General features: G+C 39.0%; 1 protein-coding gene across 9 annotated transcripts in view; it reads left to right on the top strand.

The window, feature by feature from the left end:
- LOC126470298 (phosphatidylinositol 4-phosphate 5-kinase type-1 alpha) overlaps window positions 1-20,103 on the top strand; it is a 311,070-nt gene that overhangs the window by 53,717 nt on the left and 237,250 nt on the right. For all 9 annotated transcript variants that reach the window (XM_050098063.1, XM_050098062.1, XM_050098064.1 and 6 more), the window contains exons 8-10: window positions 54-134; window positions 12,336-12,592; window positions 14,407-14,539. In XM_050098063.1, the coding sequence (XP_049954020.1) occupies window positions 54-134; window positions 12,336-12,592; window positions 14,407-14,539 (471 nt within the window). The remainder of the gene's footprint in view (window positions 1-53; window positions 135-12,335; window positions 12,593-14,406; window positions 14,540-20,103) is intronic.

Here is a 20,103-nt window from a genome sequence, read left to right as displayed (position 1 = left end):
TTTGTTTTGAGGGCATGTCAGAAACTAATATTGATATGATTTGTACATTTCAGGTGCTGGAAAGTTTTAAAATAATGGATTATAGTTTGTTGGTTGGCATTCATAACTTGGATCAAGCAGCAAAGGAGAAGGCGGTAAGCAAAATGGTGTGTGTGTGTGTGTGTGTGTGTGTGTGTGTGTGTGTGTGCTGAAAAAAAGGTATCATATATTAATAAATTATTCTGATAGACATGGAAACAATTGCGCAGACAAAAAACTATCCAGCATCAACAAAGCCAACACCAAATAACACATGAACTAGGAAATGCAGATGATATTGTGATGCCATCTGCACAGTGCAAGATGGACAGGGCACAAAATGTTAGTTCAGTGTGAGATAGGACAAACTTCTGTAACTTACATTTCTCCATGTTATGAAGGCATTGCATTATCCAGAATTCTACCATTCTCCCATGACTATTACAAAAATTGTCTAGTGGTTGGGCTGTAAGCGGACTATGTAACAGCTGTTGTCCTCTGTTGAAAATAGTTTTCATTTTGTCCAAATTTCATATAGCTTCTAGAGAATGATGTGTAATATTATTGAGCTGATGTAGAGAAATGGTGGGAGTTTATTCTGCAAAATATTCTCACCATACTGCAATACTATCTGTTCTTATTTGAAATATGAGAAGTGAGTCTTAACTGGTGGCTGTCCAAACCCCAATTCTTAGTGTCTATTTGGTAAGGGGTTCTTACACAATTGCTGGATTGCCATTGATGCAAACCTTGCAGCAATCATCTTGTTCAAAAAGAAAAGTAAAATTTGACATAGTGTAAAGTGTGGCACCATTCCTGCGTCAAAACTTTGTACTTCTTACTGTGCAGTGCATGGTTCCTGAGATACCAGGGGTGAATTATCCAGTGTTTCTTTTAGAGTTCAGGAAACAGTGTACATTCAATGACCTAGACCATGTCTGCGCCTCACAAATTGAGAAATGAGCTGTATCCTTAATTTTAGGTTTGGTTTATGTTTATTTTTGGTTTACGTGCCCACATTCTCAAATATTTTTTTGCAATGATGTTCCATTACAAATATTCTCTCAGGACACGTTGTGGCCTGATATATTCAAGGTAACAGTAACAGCAGATAATGTACAGCGGATAATGTACAGTAAAGTGGACCAGAGCCTGCCACTTCGATAATGTAGATTAGTGTGCAGTGTGTACACAGTGCACAGTTGCTTACTTTGTGTTAAAAGTTGTGCAAAGCTGTTGTGTCCGAGTAACAAAAGGAAGGGATTAACTTTCTGAAATAACTAAAAATGATCCCCTGAAGAGGGTGGCAAATTTAGCAGATCAGTAGTTGCATTCTACCATATAGACATCCTGCCAATAGCTGACATCCCAGTTCACAAGGATAAGCTGTACAAATTGGAACTAAGGACTATTGTGGCAGAAGGGGACTGCTGACTTGTGTTCCAAATTATGTAATGCCGATATAGGAAGTGCTGTAATTTCCTAATGAACATACCAAAGGGAATTTCATTAGAGTGTAGAGTGTGGTGTCCAAAAAAACATTTTGGATATGCAGAAATGGACCCTTTGGTTGAAGTCACTGTTAACTTGAAATGCTCTACAACCAATGCGCAAAATGGTAACTACTTGGAATGAGAAAGACGCGAGCAATCACACGTCATGAGACTCAGTAAGCCCCCATATCTGAACCTCTTTGAAAATCTGTGGGACTGACAGAAGCAGTGAACAAATTTGGCTACAATGGCGTCCATGCTGTGTGCCTTATGTACATGAGGTGATGTGGATGGAGTGGCATTTTACTACATTGTATATCTAGAATCATGTATAGTACACTCCATAGTGACTTATGACTCTTAACAAAGCTCACTGATGTGCTACAGATTGTTACGTGAATATATTTCTTCTGTTGAGCTTATAAAATTCTTCGGTCCTTCATATTCACAATTTGTTTCCCAATAATGGTTGTGTTCTTAATGATCGTATATTGAAATATGATCAGTTTCAGATATGGGGAACTTTATCAGTCTCTCGTGGGTATGCTCCACAGTCTGGATCAGCCATTGTGTAAGGTGGGACGCCATTGAAAGGTGCATTGCAGCTGCTCATGTGTAATATCAAGAGCACAGCTGTTAATGGAAAATAAATTTTGTATATGAAGAAAAGCGAATAATATTACAGCTGAGCCATTCTAATCAATCTTTCTGTGTAGCCCCATATTATATAATTATATTCTATTTCTTAATGACTTTGTGCATCCTGACAGTGCAACATATACAGTGTCTTAATCACTGATACAGTAATTTTGATGGATTTGTTGTCACGTGTAGTCTTGATGTCAGTGTTTCAAGGCTCCACAAATTCTTATGTCGGACAGTAAATTTAAAATTTGTTTATGGGTTTCGCCACTGTAAATATGATACATTTTTGAATATCAGTAAATTACTTTGAAAACAAACTTAATGCAAAAAGAAATTTTATGCAGCATTTATTTTTGTTTCCCCCATTATATTGGATGATCAGAGAAACCCCATGATAGAAATATGTTACACTTTAATATGCTATGAAAATAAACATTTTACATTTTGCCTTTATCTTTTTTCTCAAGTTCAACAATCTTAAAATTGAAGCATATGTTTTCAGTGATTATGTTATTCTACTGAGGTATTATCAATCGAAGTGTAGATTTATGATCCTATTCTTTGCCATAAGTTACTGCAGCTGGAAACTAACCAATGTCTTGTTCCTCATTGAGAGTTATGATTGATAATTTTGACTATTTATTTAAAACCACACACAGAAGGTGATTCAAAACATAATTCCTTATTTTTTGTTATTAGCGAATTTAATCTGTAACCTTATGTGGTCTCCAATTTCTTCGGATGCTGCCATATTAGAGCTATATTTGGAACCAAACATTGGTATCAAGAGGCCATACATTTCTGTCACTGCATTAAAGTCTGTTGGCCAGCATAAAGTTTATGCAGCATATGACTAACTGTACTCAAATAAATTATACTGTTCAAAAGAATCAGGACAACATGAATTTGGGCATCTGCCATACTCCATTGAGCAATAATTAGGGAATGGGTATGTTACGAAATTATGCCTTTATATTTCAAAAATTAAGTACACAACAAAACACCATTACATCCATGATCGTTTACATAAAAAGAACTGAAATGTACAACCGATGTCGAAAACAAATTGGAAATCACCATTCATCCCATCATCCTATGTGCTTGTCATTTAACTTTGAAAACTTCAATAATGTGTATGCCCTCCATGAGTGTTTATCACTGCCTGACACCTACATGATGGCATGCTCCATATAAGTCTATGGAGGTCACTCTGTGTTATCTGTTCCCATTCGTCAGTGAGAATTAATGAGAGTCCTGGAGTGTCTGGTGAAACATCACGACCACGATCACAGCTGTCAAGCATGTCCCACATATTCAAAATGGAGTGTAGGTCAGGACTCACTGCTGGCAATGCCATTACTTCAATGTCCAGGCTTTGCAAGACATCTCTGCTGATGCCCACCACTTAGACTTCGGCATTAGGAGCAGCTCAGGGCCACCACAGTATGCAGCAGTCACCATATGGTCCAACAGGTTCTGCTTGATGTACTGCATGACAGTAAGGTGACCATGGACAACAACAAGATCCATATGGCCAATACACTGAAGTCTCCCCTCAGCATCACAGGACCTTGGAAATCTTTCAGTTTCCTGGACAACATTTTGCAGGTACCACTCACCACAGGTCTCTGCACACAAACACAGCCATCACCTTGGGTCAGAGGATATCTGGACGCCCTTGTGAATAACATGTTTCACCAGTGATGAGGTTGCCCATTGATAAGGGAACAGCAGACATGAAGGTGAGCTACAAGGTGATGTCGTGTCAAAGGGTACTTGAACAGGTCACCTGGGTCGTAAAGTCCTATCTCATAAATGGTTCATTACAGTTACTGGCCCTTCTGAGGTCATCTTGCAGTGCTCTGCAGGTATCCGTATGACGTGACAATGCAGAGGTGGCCAGGCCAGGTATTGGTCCCCATGTGGGGGTTGTAATGCACTGGCAACCTTGTCCAACTTGCCTTGTTTACTGACCTATCTCCCTCTAGGGCATCCACAACCTATGGATGACATAATGAAAGGCTTTGGCATCTGCAATGACACTACCGAAAGAGCATCCTTTTTGGATCAAATCGACTGCCCTTGTAACTTGCACTGCATTAAGCTGTCGCAGTGCATGTGCTTGGTTGAATACAGTGTCCAAAAACGACAACTGCCATCTGCGTACCTCACTAGAAAATACTGGGATGCCGGTATGCACTTCCTTCTGAGGGGTCGGAAAGATGTTAATCGTAGCCTACATTGAAAGCAAAGCTCTCAAGCCATGCAGTAAAACAATAGGTACTGCCTTTATCATAATAGATTTAACATATCGGATGTTGATATACATGTTTACATAATTCTTTTGAACTGTGTATTAAAGTTTTTTACACCACCATATTACTCCCCTAAATCAACATTTTATAAAACTACACTGTGCTTGTGTATTGCTGGTACATTTTATGGAATTCAAATATTTTGCATTTGGTTATGCACTATTATGTGACTCATTGTTCTTTACACAAAGCCATGGTTCATTCCTGATGACATTTTGAGACTAGTAACTAAGCAAACATGTTCCATGTGTGTTTATTCAGTGATACCTCTTGTGAAAGCTGGTGGTGATGTAAGAATTTATTATGTTTAATAGTTCAACAATTTGGACATTCTCACTTGGTTGGCCACCACCTCTTTCCTGAGGAACTAGCTGCTGTTGGTGTTGAAAGTACATGTTACAACAACAATTCTCGTCAGAATGTTGTCAGCCCATCCCAATTAAAAATAGGAATATGTGAAACATGGCCTGATACGGCCTCGTACAAAGGAACACTTCTGCACAGTTTATTACACAGCTGGTAATGTAATCTAACAGTTCCATACTGGTATGATGCTCTGGCGTACAGCAAATCAAAACATGATGGACAGAGCATCAAATCAAAGCTTCAGAATACTGTTTCCTGTTTGGCTTAAGGATGTCTCCATTGTATAATGCGACTCCAACATCCTTCTGTGCTTATACTTCTATCTATCTATCTATCTATCTATCCATCCATCCATACATTCATACATACATATATACATTAGCTGAAGTCCCCTGCCTTGATTATATCTTTCTGTTCTGATCTCAGGAACTACTGTAGTGATTCTGATAGGGCTTTCATGAATAAGCTCGCACAGCCTTATGCTGTGCCTGGTGCATGTTAAGTGGCCCTGTGTGATTTGTACCACTGTTATGTAGTGAAGGATGCTCCATACTAATGTTGTATGGTGGAGACTGCTTGGTACAGATGTTGTGTGGTCGAGACTGCTTGTTACAGATGATGTGTGGCGGAGGCTGCTTGGTACCAACGTTGCATGGCAAAGGATGCTCCATAAATGATGTTTCGAGGTAGCAGATGCTTCATACCAATGTTGTGTGGTGGACTGTGCTTCATACTGATTGTGCATGGGAGAAAATACTTTGTACCAATGGTGCACAGCAGAGTGTTCTTTGTAACAAAGTTATGTTGGGAAAGGGGGGAAAGGCACACACAGAAAAGGTAGTTCATGTTAGGCTGGTACTTGAGTCAGCCGACCAGCAAGTTCCCATAGCTCTTGCTGGAATTTTAATAACAACTCTACACAGTAGCCCAAAAATAATATTACTGTTACACTAGTCAAGTTGTCCCGCCATAGTTACTTAGTTCTATTTCTGCAAATTGGGGGCAAGTCACTAGTTTTGTATGTTGCGGCATTCAGTGAGTACAGTGACCATGTTGATCCCAATATAGTTTTGTTCAGAGATCCGCGTAATGTCTGATCTGTATCTATGATTGCAGACAGTCTTTTGAGCCTTCTGTTAACTGCACCCTTCTCATTGTGCTGTCTGCCCCCATTTCTGCTGCCGTTTCTTTAGATTTAATTTTATTTAAGAAAGTATGTCTGTCAGCCTGGTGAAAGCCTTACGATTTTGTGTCACTGGGTGGCTTGCATGTCTGTTGACTTTTTTTAGCTACTCCTTATTTGGCCTCATGAGGTTTAATGGTCACTCTCAGGATTATTCCACAGAAAATGTGAATACATTACATGGAATCATACACGAGGCCTCTTTGTCACTAGCTAATAAGTCTGGCTGTTAGTGCACAGAAGCATCTGGCCTAATTACATTGTACCTCTTGAAAGATTTGGAGAATCGGGGGAACTGTGGTCTCTACATATGCAGGATGTGAAGGTTGGAATGTGTGAGTGTGGTCCGATGGCATCCCAGAGGGCATAGTAAGGCATTGTTGGCTGTGAATACATTTATTCTTCTGTATTGTCAGGATTTATACAATACAAAATAGCTTCTACATGATGTTGATCAGCATTGAGTAGAGCGGCACTCATGGCTGGGTGCAGATGACTCACGAGGCTCAGTAGGCGGTAACGTGGCTTGGCGCAGTCAGGGACTGCACACTCTCAGCAGAGGTGGCATCATACAGGGTGCTGGTGTAGAAGTTTGCAGGCATTGCCTGTCCAGCCAGAGTGCAAACAGCTTGGTGAACCATTCCACGAAGGTGCTGTCATGGTCATCATAGTTTGCACCCTGCTCGATGGCCAGCTGTTCCGCATGGGATGAAGGTAGCAGGTTCAGCCAGGGGGCACCACAAATGCACTCTTGCGGAAGATGTGAAGTTGGCAGCTCAAGGGTCGCCCTCGATTGGCTGGGTCATTGGTCAAAGACACTCAAGTATTCACATCAGTAGCAGCAATGGTGGCAGCACTGTAATTGATGACAGTGAAGTACATCAAGCTGGTTTGCTGGTATCTTGTATTAGAAGTCATCAGATGAACAATAGGCAGCACATCGTAGAACAGCTTCAATTTGGATTCACTGTAAGACTTTGTCATGCCAACCGACCCAATGGTTCAGAAGTCTAAGTACACTCATATTCAGAAAAACAAAACACCTTGAACATCTAGAGATAGGACATTCATATTCACAGGGCATGTACATTATATTTTCTGCAGAAATGATTAGCATTTGAACCATTTCGGCCACAATTTCAAGGTCAGCATAAATATCGTGACGCCCACCACCTACCAGTAAAATGTACCTACGACTCTCATTGTCACTATAAACCGAACATAATAGATGAGTGTGACTCACGCAGATGTGCAGGATACCTTGCAGATGCACACATGAATTGTATCATCAAATCAGTGAGTTTGAAAGAGGGCTCATTATTGGCACGAGAGAATGTGATGCATCTATCCGGGAAATTGCTGCTTGTGTGGGATGAAGTGTTTCGGCAATGAATGAGTGTGTGCAGAATGGTTCACGGAAGGCCATAGAACACGAGACAGGTCACGTCACACCACCCAGACCACCCCGCCGAGAAGATTCACATGTCACAAATCTGCGCCCTCCTTGGCTCTGGTGCATCAGTGGAACAGTGTAACACATCACACGCTATCAGAGGTGATGGACCATCTCCTGTTTGAGAATGATGGCCGCATTTTGGTTTGCCACAGAGAGGGAGCAGCATCCGTGAGCATTCGCACAAGACATACAGTGCCAACTCGAGGCCTTGTGGTATGGGATGCTATTGGGTACAACCACAAATCACAGTTGGTGCATGTCCCGGGCACTGTTACCAGTGTGGCACACGTGAATGACATCCTGCTACCTGTAGTCATATCCTCCCTGCACAACACCCCAGATGCAATTTTTCAGCAAGACAATGTACTACCACATGTTGCTGTGTGAACATGTGCCTTCTTGGTGTCACAGGATGTTGGCGTTTTGCCCTGGCGCACCGGATAACCAGACTTGTCACCAATTGAAACTGTGTGGGATATGGTGAAATGATGGGTGCAGTACTGTGACCCAATGCCAACCACCACAGATGAACTTTGGAACCAGGTGAATGCAGCATGGATGGCTATACCACAGGACACCAGTCATACCTTATATGCAACATGCCACCACTCATGGAACAAGTTATTAGGGCCCATGGCAGACCCTGTGCCTGCTACAACAGGACACATGCTGAACCAAGATGATTGAAATGCTAATCGTTTCTGCAGAACATACTAATGTACATGACCTGTGAATATGAACGTCCTCTCTCTAGTCACTCAAGATGTTCCGTCTTTTTTTTTTTTCTGAGCAAGAGTGTATTTATATTGGTTACGTTGTGCCAATTACGCTGCCGAGCTGTGGCAATGAGCAAATTTGGTCTCATTTTCTAGGCTTACCAGCACACTGCGCCACATCATGGTGTCCCTACTTAAGCTCTCAGATCTTCAGCTTGGCCCTTTCTGCAACATCTGAATGTTTTGGAGCTGCTCTTGTGTGTTACACAGTCGTACCTCACCTTCTGGTGGTGTCAAACTGACGTTACAAAGTGAGCATTCTCCTGCGATTGCATTCTCTCATCTCCGCTCGATTGTTGTGTGTCAAAGCCCAGTGGTGTGCCTCACTGTTTGCAGTATTGGCTCTTCTTCCTGGTTTTTCACTCTGATGGAGACACTGCATTCGAGCCTGTCTTAGCTTGGCTCTGTGCTTGCTAGGGAAAAACTTAAAAAAATTTTACGTTAACCAAAAATTAAATTCTGTGGTGCAACAAGTTTATCTCCTCACGTTGCCAAATATAATTGTTCAGGGAATTATAGGCAAACATTTGATGTTCGAGGTTAATGTGGACACTTAAAATGTCAACAGCATGAAGTTTGGTTTGGGGGGGGGGGGGGGGGGGGCGGGTGGCAGACAGTATCTCACCATGCAAAATGCTGCTCTCATCAGTGGTATACCCTTGCATCCTTGTGATCCGTGAACTGACATACTCGCCATTCATGTGGGGGACTTACAGCATAATGTGGGATCCATACTGTGTTGCAATTTATTATTCTCGACATATACAAAGCAGTTTCAGAGGTGATAGCACAAAGTGACAAAAAAAGTCCTACAATCAGTCAGGGATCAAACACTAACCTTTCTATTTGTAGGTTTAACAGATATGTATTGAGCCATGTCAGTGCCATTATTATAGGATTAAAGGGCTTCCTGCCTACCAAATTTACTTGTGCAACTTTCCAATTCCATTCTCAGTAGTTGCTGGGGAAATATTGTTGCCCGTACCCTAATTTCTATTATTTTATCAATACATTCCTCCATATGCTACATATATGAGGGAAAGGGTTGAATAGTATCTTATGAGAATCGTCTAAGATGATGATGTTTTCTAAAGGCTTTGTGGTATTGTTTCTTTCTTTTGCATTATTTAATTGAAAATTATTGTGCATTTCTGAAATGCTCATGTCTCACCAAAAAGAAACTCATCACGGTCAGTGATTTAAGCCACTGAGGTGTATCCTGATATCTACAGCAGTGTAGTTCTTCATACCACAGGAATTGTTCTCAGAAATGGGAAGAAAATAGGAAGGTAACACTAGTCATGATACATGAGTGAGACGTCACAACACAGGCTTTTTTGGAAGTGGGACTGAGAAGTTGGGTTCATGTCTCATTCCAGCCACTCTAAATTTTGTTTTCTGAAATAGCGGTAGGGGAATTTAGGGTTGCTTCCATTGAGAAGACCACTGGCAATTTTCTCTCAATCATACATCTCCACTCTGAGATAGGCTCTGTATCTAATGACTTTGGTGTAGATGTGATAGTAAATGTAGCTTTTCTTGGTGTGGATTTTAAATCTCTATCTTCATCCTTTCATCTTGCCCAGCATGTGCTTACAGCTTTCCTTATGCAGCTCTGCATCAAGAAACGTATGGTTCTTAGTTGTCTATACACACATGCACTATGTTCACCATTTTTTGGGAAAATCACTTTGCGTTTTTGTTAAATCTGTTATACAATGGTACCTATAAACGTTTTCCAATACAGCTTCATTTATTTTATTTTATTTATCAAAAGTTATTTCCATGGACATATTCTTGATCTCATGCCTGCAGGTAGATTTTTTTTCTGCATGAAGTGACTGCTCTTTATCAGAATAGTCAATTGAGGAATTAAAGACATATGTGAAGATGATTAAGAAGTTCAAAGCCTCCTGCATGTAAATACTAGGTGCAATTTTTTCTACAATGTGCTGGACCACTGTCACAGTGAAAGAAATAATTTTCTGCTTTCAGTATCAAATAGATAGCTATGACTGTGTTTGATATAAAACTTGCCTTTGTTTTTAGAGTAAAATTTTCCCTTCACAACAATAAAAATGGCAACTGTTCACTTTCTGATATATGATGATATGCAGACGGTGCCTAGTGTGGACTTACTTAAAGACATCCATATTTACGTATGTATTTATTTATTATTTATTTTAATACTTGATTGGAAGATTATATCAATCAAGCCAGTTTTCATCATCTGAAACAATACTATTCATATTATGGTAGGTACCAGATCCAAACATTTTGAGAATTTACATTGACTACAAGAACCAGTATTATGCCATATGCTCTTCTGTGGAGAATTTGCACCCCACAATGAATAAAGATTCATTGCTTCAGTGTTATCAAGCATAATAATCAAAGATGCCTGTGCAGACAGCCCAAAGAATCCTCCTTGTTCACTGGCCTTTGCCTTCTAGTTTCTGTACTGCAAAAAATTATCAGCGGTGATTGATGGAAATGAATCTGAGTGGAGAACATCCTTGAAGCTGAAGTTGCCACTCTGAAAGATCTGAATATGGCAGAGTTGTCATTAGCATTCTCCAAACACTTGAGAAGATTCCTCCAAGATTAATTGTTCCAAGGTCAGCTTTTGAGAAACATTGCACTGTATAACAATTAACCATTTTCCTCCCTTCCTTAGAAACGCTTGCTGATGCTAAGTGATATCCCAGTAGACAACACTTTTAGGTACAGTACATGTATGAACATATACAAATATCAACAGAAGTGAATTTTAACACATCCATCAGAACCACAAGTTGCAGAATTAAGCAACGCTCTCTGAATTTACACGTCTCATAGTAATACAGTTCTGCACTATGCATACCTGATATGAATTGGTGGTCCACAAACTGAAGAAACTCTGCGAAACTTTCTGCACCATCTGTATTAACTTAAGTAATATTGTGCACAGTGACATTGTGCACATTCCAGCATTGGAACTAAAAGGTTTCGTCCTTCCATCCCACTACCATTTTTCACATCACACTGTTGTATGAAAGACTGTTTTGAGAGGAAGATCAGAGTATTAGTTTTCTTCCTCTGAGCTTTTCAAAAGTGTTTGTAACTGGGGAATTTAAGTTGCAAACAGATGCATCGTGATGTGTGTGGGCATATTGTCATACCAAATCATTTGAAACCATTAAAGCTCTGCTAGTGGTGTTTAAACTTGTTTGTAGGGAAAAGACGTACCCCACTAACTCCAGTATTTAAGTCTGTCTGTATATATTTATTTTTTGAACTCCAAGGGGTGTTTTGGAAGTAATTTATGTAGCATCACAGTGGAATCTACCTAATGTGAAACACTTTGCCCTCATTAGAAGCTTTTGAAATGCGTACTGTCATTCATTGTGACTTTTTCCATTGAAAAAAGGTAGGGGATCATTCCCCCCCCTCCCCTCCTCCTCCTCCTGATGTGACCTACCTTTTTACCAACATTGATACAAAAAGATCTGCTTTTAATGTTCAGGCATTGTTCCTATTGTTCTTTTGTAAGATAGTAGTTCATTCTCTTTTCATGCTATAAAAGCAGTCATAAACTTTTTTTTTAAATGTATATATAGAAAAGTCCCTAGATTCCACTTCATCATATTTTTGACTCTGTTGTATAGTAATAAATCAGTGTACCTTTAGAACGAAAGACTTGAGGAAATTAATTGTATTTTCACTGAATAGCTTAAGGGTAAAATGTACACATGCATGTAAATGCCACAGGCATCATCATCTCACTTTAAATTGGTTTAATTAGTCTTCTTCAGTTGAGTTCTAACATTTGCACGTATATGAATCAGCTGAATTTTAGCAGCTTCCAACAATCTTTATTCAAAAACCTTCAGAATAGCACTGTTCTTCTTCAAAAATGTCTTTTAGTCTGTGTAAAATATTCAGCTCGGGCATTGTGTTCACGATTTGTGCGTAGATATTGCATTTCTGCATCTTATATTTGTAGGCAACCTAGTAGGGTATTTAGAAAAGCCAGTAACAAGCCTTGTTTTCCACAGTGAGAGAATGTTTTTTCCTTCTATCCACATGTTTTCTGTGTTGTAGGAGAGAAAAGAGGAGGAAAGGAAGGAGCAAGAAGGGACTGCACATGGAAGCAAAGCTTCAGCTCATGAGAAGGGATCTAGCGGTGATGGCCCAGGCAGCCCTGCAGCTGCATTTATCGAAAAAGAGAAGGAGGCTGCATCAGCAACAATTTTACATCGGACACGTTCTATTAACAGGCAAAGGCTCGTTGCTCACTCCACAGCAATGGAAAGTATTCAGGCAGAAAGTGAGCCAATAGATGAGGAAGATGATGTCCCGTAAGTGTAATTTACCTTATTCTGAATAATATATATGTTGCATTTGTGGACCCGTTTTCTGCCATTGTCAGTCAGCTCTCCAGAGCCCATTCATTTTGGAAATGAAGTGTAATGTGTCATCTAAGGTAATGTCACTATGGACAACCTGTAGAAGTTGATTATATGCAGAAATGCAGAAATTATTAGCAAAGAAATGACTTGAAACTTCCTGCTAGATAAAGCTGTGTGCTGGACCAGGACTCAAACACAGAATGTTTGCCTTTCTTGCACAAGTGCTCTGGCGAGGGACCTCGTGCATGACTCAAGAGCCACCCTCATAGCTTCACTTCTGCCAGTACCTCTCTTGTACTTTCCAAATTTCACAGAAATTCTCCTGCGTAATGTCTGAGACTAGCACTGCTCAGCAAATGAGTGTAGTCCCACAACTTACGTAACAGAATTTCTGTGAAATTTGGGAAGTGAGAGAGAGGTAATCACCGAAGTAAAGCAGAGAGGGTGGGTTGTAAGTCGAGCCTGGATAGATCAGTCGATATAGCTGGCAGAGATTTTGGGTTCAAGTCCCAGTCAAGAACACAGTTTTAATCCATCAGGAAGTTTGAGATCAGCCCACACTCTACTTGTAACTACTGAAGTATATGTGGTGCAGGTGCAGATTGAAAACAGTCCCCGAGTAGGGCATCACTAAGCAGCTCAGTTTTGAAAAGAGAACTGTGTGTGCTTGTGGGATAGTGGAAAAAACTCCTTGCTCTTAAATGTTTGTTCACCACAAATCTCTCACCCAGCTCCTAGTTTTCATCATTAAAGGATCTGGAAGTTATTCAGAAATACGAGACACATTTAGTTAGTAGTCATTTAGTTCACTTGAATGTTAATAGCTGTGACCTTTCACAGTGATGGGGAGTGTGTCTGTTTACCATCAAACAGATTCTCAGATATTTTTCAGTTTTTCTTGATAAAACTGTCAAGTGTGTTTTGGAAAATGTGACATAGTTCTGATGAAGATGACATTCTCACAAATTTCAAATGGAGTGCATATACTTTATTAACCATTTCCAAATATAACTGTTTTTCCTTTAACAGACTCTCTCTCCTTCCTTACTTTCTTTCTTTCTGGTGCACGAGGATTTGAAACTAGTCTCTTAGTTCTCTCATATGTGGAATTGCGGCAATTCCTTTAGTAGTGTTTTTCTTTCCTTCCTTCCTTCCTTCCTTCCTTCCTTCCTTCCTTTCTTGTGTGCTACGAAGTGAAACTAATCTCTTAGTTCTCTCACACTTAAGTGTTGTGAAACAAGAGGCTGTTCATCAACTGAAGATTGATATTTACTTTGAGAATGTTGCATTATTCTTGTCTGGAACTAATAAAATTTCCCTCTAAATAACTTGAATTGGTGATACACAACTTCTGGTATGTGATACTTACCAACCTAGACTGAAAGCTATTGATTGCTTTTTGTAATTTTGAAACTAACATGTTATTAGTATGTTGTAGAACTCCATTGATAAGCCTATTAGTACAATGACAAGGTTAATATTGAAGACCTTTTGTAATACTGCTAACAGTATTTAATATTCAAAACTTAGTAAATTTTGAAGTGCATGAATTAAAAAAGAAAAGTAAGATTCATGTACATTGTATTGTTGTATGATTACAAACAGAATAGATCATTTAAATCATCAACAAACTGTTCATTAATACAGCAACAAAATTTCTGGTGTTCTGATTTACCTGAAAAGAAAAGTAAGAAACTGGTTTATTACCGTACAGTTATTGATGCTGTTGTGCATTTTCCATTAATTTATTGTTGTGTCTTTAGACCAGGTGGGATTCCTGCCAGAAATGCTCGTGGTGAACGTCTCCTACTATTTATTGGCATCATTGATATTCTGCAGAGTTATCGATTAAAGAAGAAGTTAGAACATACTTGGAAAGCTATGATACATGATGGGGTGAGTGTAGTTACATAATATCGAGTCATATTTTTAGTGCACAAGTCTGTTTGCTGTTTATTTCTTATCAGTTTACTGGTAAGAAATAATTATTTCATTTTGTGATTTTTACTTCATGTGTGCAACCATTGTCTCCAAAATCTACGTGAAGATGATGATTTGAATGTGGAATGTGAATATTGTTCTTTACATGGCGGGAGTATGAGCTGTTGCTGCAACACGTCACTTTGTACAATCACGAGCACAATGAAATTAGTGCTGCCAGTTTTGCCTGATCATTTGGCACGTTTATTAAAAATCTAGCGTTTGAACTGTGCCATGCATATGACTTAGTATAGATCAGTAAGCTTTCACTCTCTTTTGTGTTCAATTAAAGGCAAGGATTAAGGTGGTACAGATCTGCATCTGTAACCTTTTGAGTGAGAAAAACTTCACTGGTATGGGTTGAGTTTATCCATGGACTGCACAGAAGAAAATGCCCATAGCTACAGGCTTTCTGTTGAATAATTCTGTGACAGACCGTGAGACTGCAGAGTGTAATCCACCGTAACACTGAGACATGCATATCAAAGACCTTGGAATACCCGTAGAGGCAACTTGCAAGCTGGTGGAACAACAAATGCTGCTCTTCAATCAAGCACTCTGAAAGTTCAAGACCAGACAGTCTGGAGAGAAACTGGTAGCTTTTTGGGTTGTGAGAGCAAAAGTACAACACTTACAACCATTAATTATGCCACACCAGCCACATTAGAATGTAAGTCAATCATGAAGGCCTCTGGTAAAGGTAGATTGACAGCCACCTATGCCATAATGGAAGATGGGACTAATTTATCTTTTCCAGCTGACATAGCACTGACGATGGCTAATTTTTTCAATGCCATAACGTGATGAAGACAAAGATCCAAATTTCTTACATCTGAAAGAAGCTGCAGAGAGGGTGCAGTTACACTTAATCCAGACAGCTGAGAATAATACTGCCAAGTGCTGTACGTCATCTGCCGTGGTGTAGCGGTTATAGTTGCTGGCTGGTGACACGTGTATCACAGGTTAAATTCCTACCTCCTGAAATTTTATTATTTAACATTCATATTTTCACAAAGGTTCTTTGACTTTATTATTTATGGAATTTACCAGAACATTCTGTGTATGTAAATAGGAGCACTCACTTTCGAGGCAAGTAGTTCATCTCTGTTCACCCCTTTGTGTCCACGTAATAAATCTGCTTTCGGTGTGAAGCGTTAATTCTTGTCGATGGCTGCTATCATAACAGGTTCAGGATGCTGAGTTCTTTGTGGCATAGTTAGGCTAAGGTGCTAGGTAACGCAGACATCAACACTGTTGTGTCTCTTATAGGCTACACAAAATGTCACATTCATGGCCAGGAACCCAAATACAAACAGCCATAGAGTCGGAATTGTCAAGGTACTAATCAATACAAAAGTATAGGTGAGTCAATTGCATATCTAGCATCCAGTATTGTTTTCAGGAGACCATGGCCTTTACCTAATGAAACAACTAAAGGGATTCTTCTATGTCACTAAAAACAACAGGTAGGAAGATCTGAAGTGTTTTTCCAAGTCTACTTTTACTTGGATGTTGCTGTCAGCAATGGTTCAAGAATGATGAGGAAGAGCTCAAGCCGTGTAACAAATTTCAGGTTGAAACTAGGGGCATGTGATGACAGCTGGCAGCAGGTCCAACTGGCCAAAGAACAACTGAATTAAAGAGCCGAAAGCCTGGGTGAGATGACAGCCATATACAGGGTGGTCAGAAACTGTCTCAAAAGTAGTAAGGGTGTTGCAGGGTAGGTTGTGCCTAGAAATAATTGTTAAGAAAACAATTTGATACATTGTGCCATTTCTGAGGTAATTAGCATTGAAGCTAATGAGGGTGATGTGCACAAATTCAAGTTGCACGCAAATTCAAGTGGCATGCCATATACAACTACAGACAGACAGAGCAACATACCAAAACTTTTCATAACAGTTATTTCTCAGCGCAACATACTATGCAACACCCTTACAAGCTTTTCAGACTGTTTCTGACCACCCTGTATACAGTGTGTTTTGGATCTGTTTCACACAGTGAGCCTTAAAGTCACAGAAGCCGACAACGTTTCACACCTAATGAAGGTCACAGCAGAAGTCTATCAAGTACCATGATACAGGACTTCACCAAGTGGAGGTTTCACAAGTTTTGATCACCTCAAAACAGTAAGTTTAAGTGAGTGTGGGTGATAATTGCTCAAAGATGTGCACAGTACTGCATTTTAGATGACGCTAACACACACATTGTATTCCTTTCAAAGCTCAGTTATTAATTGCAGTGCTGGCCGGAGTGGCCATGTGGTTCTAGGTGCCACAGTCTGGTTTGAATCCTGCCTCGGACATGGATGTGTGTGATGTCCTTAGGTTAGTTAGGTTTAATTAGTTCTAAGTTCTAGGTGACTGATGACCTCAGAAGTTAAGTCGCATAGTGCTCAGAGCCATTAATTGCAGTGACTGGTTTTTACACTAAGGAAAATTACAAGCACAACTATCCAGAATAAGCACCCATAGTTACAGTGGCAAAGTAAATTGCTCAATTCTGGCTCAAAATAAAACCACTTCACATTTATATGAAATCATCAAAGTTCTCACTTTCCTGCTACAGACAGTTACACTGCAGTAGTGAATTTAAATCAGTTCATAATATGAATCACAGAGTCCAACAGTAGTTCACTCCAATGAAAATTACCTTAGACACTCTTGCTAATTATAGCACAGTTCATATGAAAGTTATTAAACATAACAATTTTTGAATTTTGCAGTGACCAGTGCACAAATTTTCACATATAGAACAAATATGTTTATGATGTAAGTCAACACAGAGTGCACACTCGAACATAGGCCTTACTCATCAACACTCAAACCACAAAGTGGCAGTTTTGGGTGATGTCCAAGTGAATAGTTTGAAAATTACATTGCTCTTTAAAATTTGGCTAGGTTGGATTATACTGTTTTGATGAACTACAATTGTGATTTTTATTCATAGAAAATGTTGTTAGTCAGAAATTTAGAAAGATACATGGTCACTATTATCGTTATGTGATGTAGCTCCCCTTGTTTGCATGAGTAAGTGCCATATTGCAAACTAGAGTAAATTAAATGGAGTTATTAAGTAATGAGTTAAGTAATGAATGCTGTATGTTGTCTTCTACAAGAAAATTAAAAGTAACAGAAGTTGATGGTCAAAGTTCAGAATCTAACAGTAGGCATGACAAAACCTGTGATGGAAAATGATTCTGCTTATGAACTTCAAAAGTTTAATTAGTTGGATAGATAATTAGTTTGAGGTAATAGTAGAAACATTACTGGAAAGTCAGAATGCTTAACTTTCAAGTGCTGTAGGTTAGCTTCCTCAAATATAAGTTTAACTTGTAAGTTCATGCATGTATCAAACTGTAGTGCTAACTTAAGTTAACTGTAACGTTTATGTAACAGTGCTCTAATTAATACTAAGTACACCAATGGAATCAGAACAGCCAAAATAATAAAATTAAGTGAAACCCCAACTGAAGTAAGAACTTGAGAATTTTAAGTAAGTGTTATGTGTCAGCAGGTAAATATATTGAAAATTAGGGAAAAAATTCTTTAATTATGGGAGGAGAAAAACATAACAGATGGTAATAATTCATCTGCTGTGTCACAAGCTGACAGGCACCGGTATTATGAGAATAACTATGGATGTCGGAACAGAGCCCTTCGAAATTGTTGTTTCAGCAAAAAGTAGCCTTAATGTTATGCTTGGATGTGGCTTCTTGCAGGCATCACAAGCAGTCATAGACTGTGAAAAATTGGAGCTTCAGATTGACCATATTCCAATAAGTTCCTCTGGGCCATTAAATGCACATAAAAGAAACCTAGATGCTTTCTCATTGCTGTAATAGTGGCTAAGGCAGAAAGAGGCAGATATCTCACACAGTAAAATATGAGAGAAATTATAATTTGATTGTAAAATAACCTTCTTGCAGTCAGTCAGTTAAATTTTCTAACCAACTGTCACTTACTAGGGAAGAATTGTTTAGAATATTTCATCAGAATTACTTGTGATTGCCTAGTGAACTAAGCCGACATCCTTCCAAGATTGTAGCTGGATTATCTGACTATCAACTGAGTTGCCAAACATTTTCTGGATGCCACTTTACACATACCTTCCTGAAGCAATACAGGTAATTTATGAACATTTGTCTTGCTATTAATTGTGTATCCTTGTCATTGTTTTCTTATGGTACCAAGCCATGTCATACACATGTGAATCAGAGTGCAGCACCTATTTATTCAAATAACTAATGGTCAGTATATTTGAGAACAGTGGAAGTAGCAATGCAGCGAGCTGATTATTCACTAGACTGTAACATATAGAAACTTTATAAAGACTGTCATTTCAGTTGTTTAGAAAATTGTAATATTTGTTATACAGTTATAACAACAGTTAACTCTGTTGTCATTTTTGTATTATCGGCAGCTTGTGAATTGACGACTATGTTTGTTATGTCAGATTATTCAGATTGATGTCAAATACAAGAGATGTCGTTTTAAATTTGAGGTGTTTTGCAAACAGTGGTGCGTGATTCAACTTAAGATGAGCAATGTTTAACCTGTCATATAACGTAAAAAATATTTTTTGCGAAAGGAGGTGCACAAAGAAGCATTACACTTGCAAAAATGGTACTGTAAAAGGTGATATGAAGTATGAAGCAAACTATGTTGATTAATATTATTGGAACAACGGACTATAAGTATGGTTTTAGTTAAACTATGGTATAAATATGTGTTACATATGTAGATCTTTAATTTTTCATTTGTGATCCTGTAGAAGCTGTAGAGTGTCTCGTTACATCAAATGACACCTCCCAGAGAGTCAGATGATAGCGATAATAGGTTAAATAAATTTGTCAGATGTGATGTATAGCTCTGGGCTATAGCCAAAGTTTATCTTTGCTCCTGTAGACAGAAGCTTGCATTTAATTATTCATAACAACAGTACACACATTGAATTAACAGTATCAAAATAATCATTAAATTTCAATGGAAGAAAAATTGTTAAAATTTGATGGTGACTGTAAAGATCATTCAGCATTACATTGCATTCAATAATTGTAAAATAAGAAAACCTACATCATCATTAGAATAAAAATACGACAACAGGGTTCATTGTTGTAATTACAAAGGGCTGACAAATGAATAGGTGACAGATGAGGAAAAAAGTAAGAGATCTGTTTATTATTTCAAAAGTAAATACCAGAACTGTTAATACATTTATCCTGCTGTGAGGCAAGATGGTCAGTGCCTTCATGGAAAAATGTTTGTGGTTGGTTGCTTGTGGAACCATGATTGTACCCGGGTGTGCACCTCTTCATCCAAAGCAAATCAGTGCCCACTAATATCTTTCTGCAGGGCTCCAAAATATGCAAATCACATGGGAAAAGATCAGGCATGTATGGAGGATGTGCAAGTGCTTCACAGCGAAGCTTCCGAAGCACAGTTGGAGCAACCATTGCAACATGTGGGCCCGCCCATATG

The sequence above is a fragment of the Schistocerca serialis genome, chromosome 3 (assembly GCF_023864345.2).
Source record: "Schistocerca serialis cubense isolate TAMUIC-IGC-003099 chromosome 3, iqSchSeri2.2, whole genome shotgun sequence".
NCBI lineage: Eukaryota > Metazoa > Arthropoda > Insecta > Orthoptera > Acrididae > Schistocerca > Schistocerca serialis.
The sequence above is the reverse complement of the archived record's forward strand: the minus strand, read 5'-3'. Positions and strand labels throughout refer to the sequence as shown.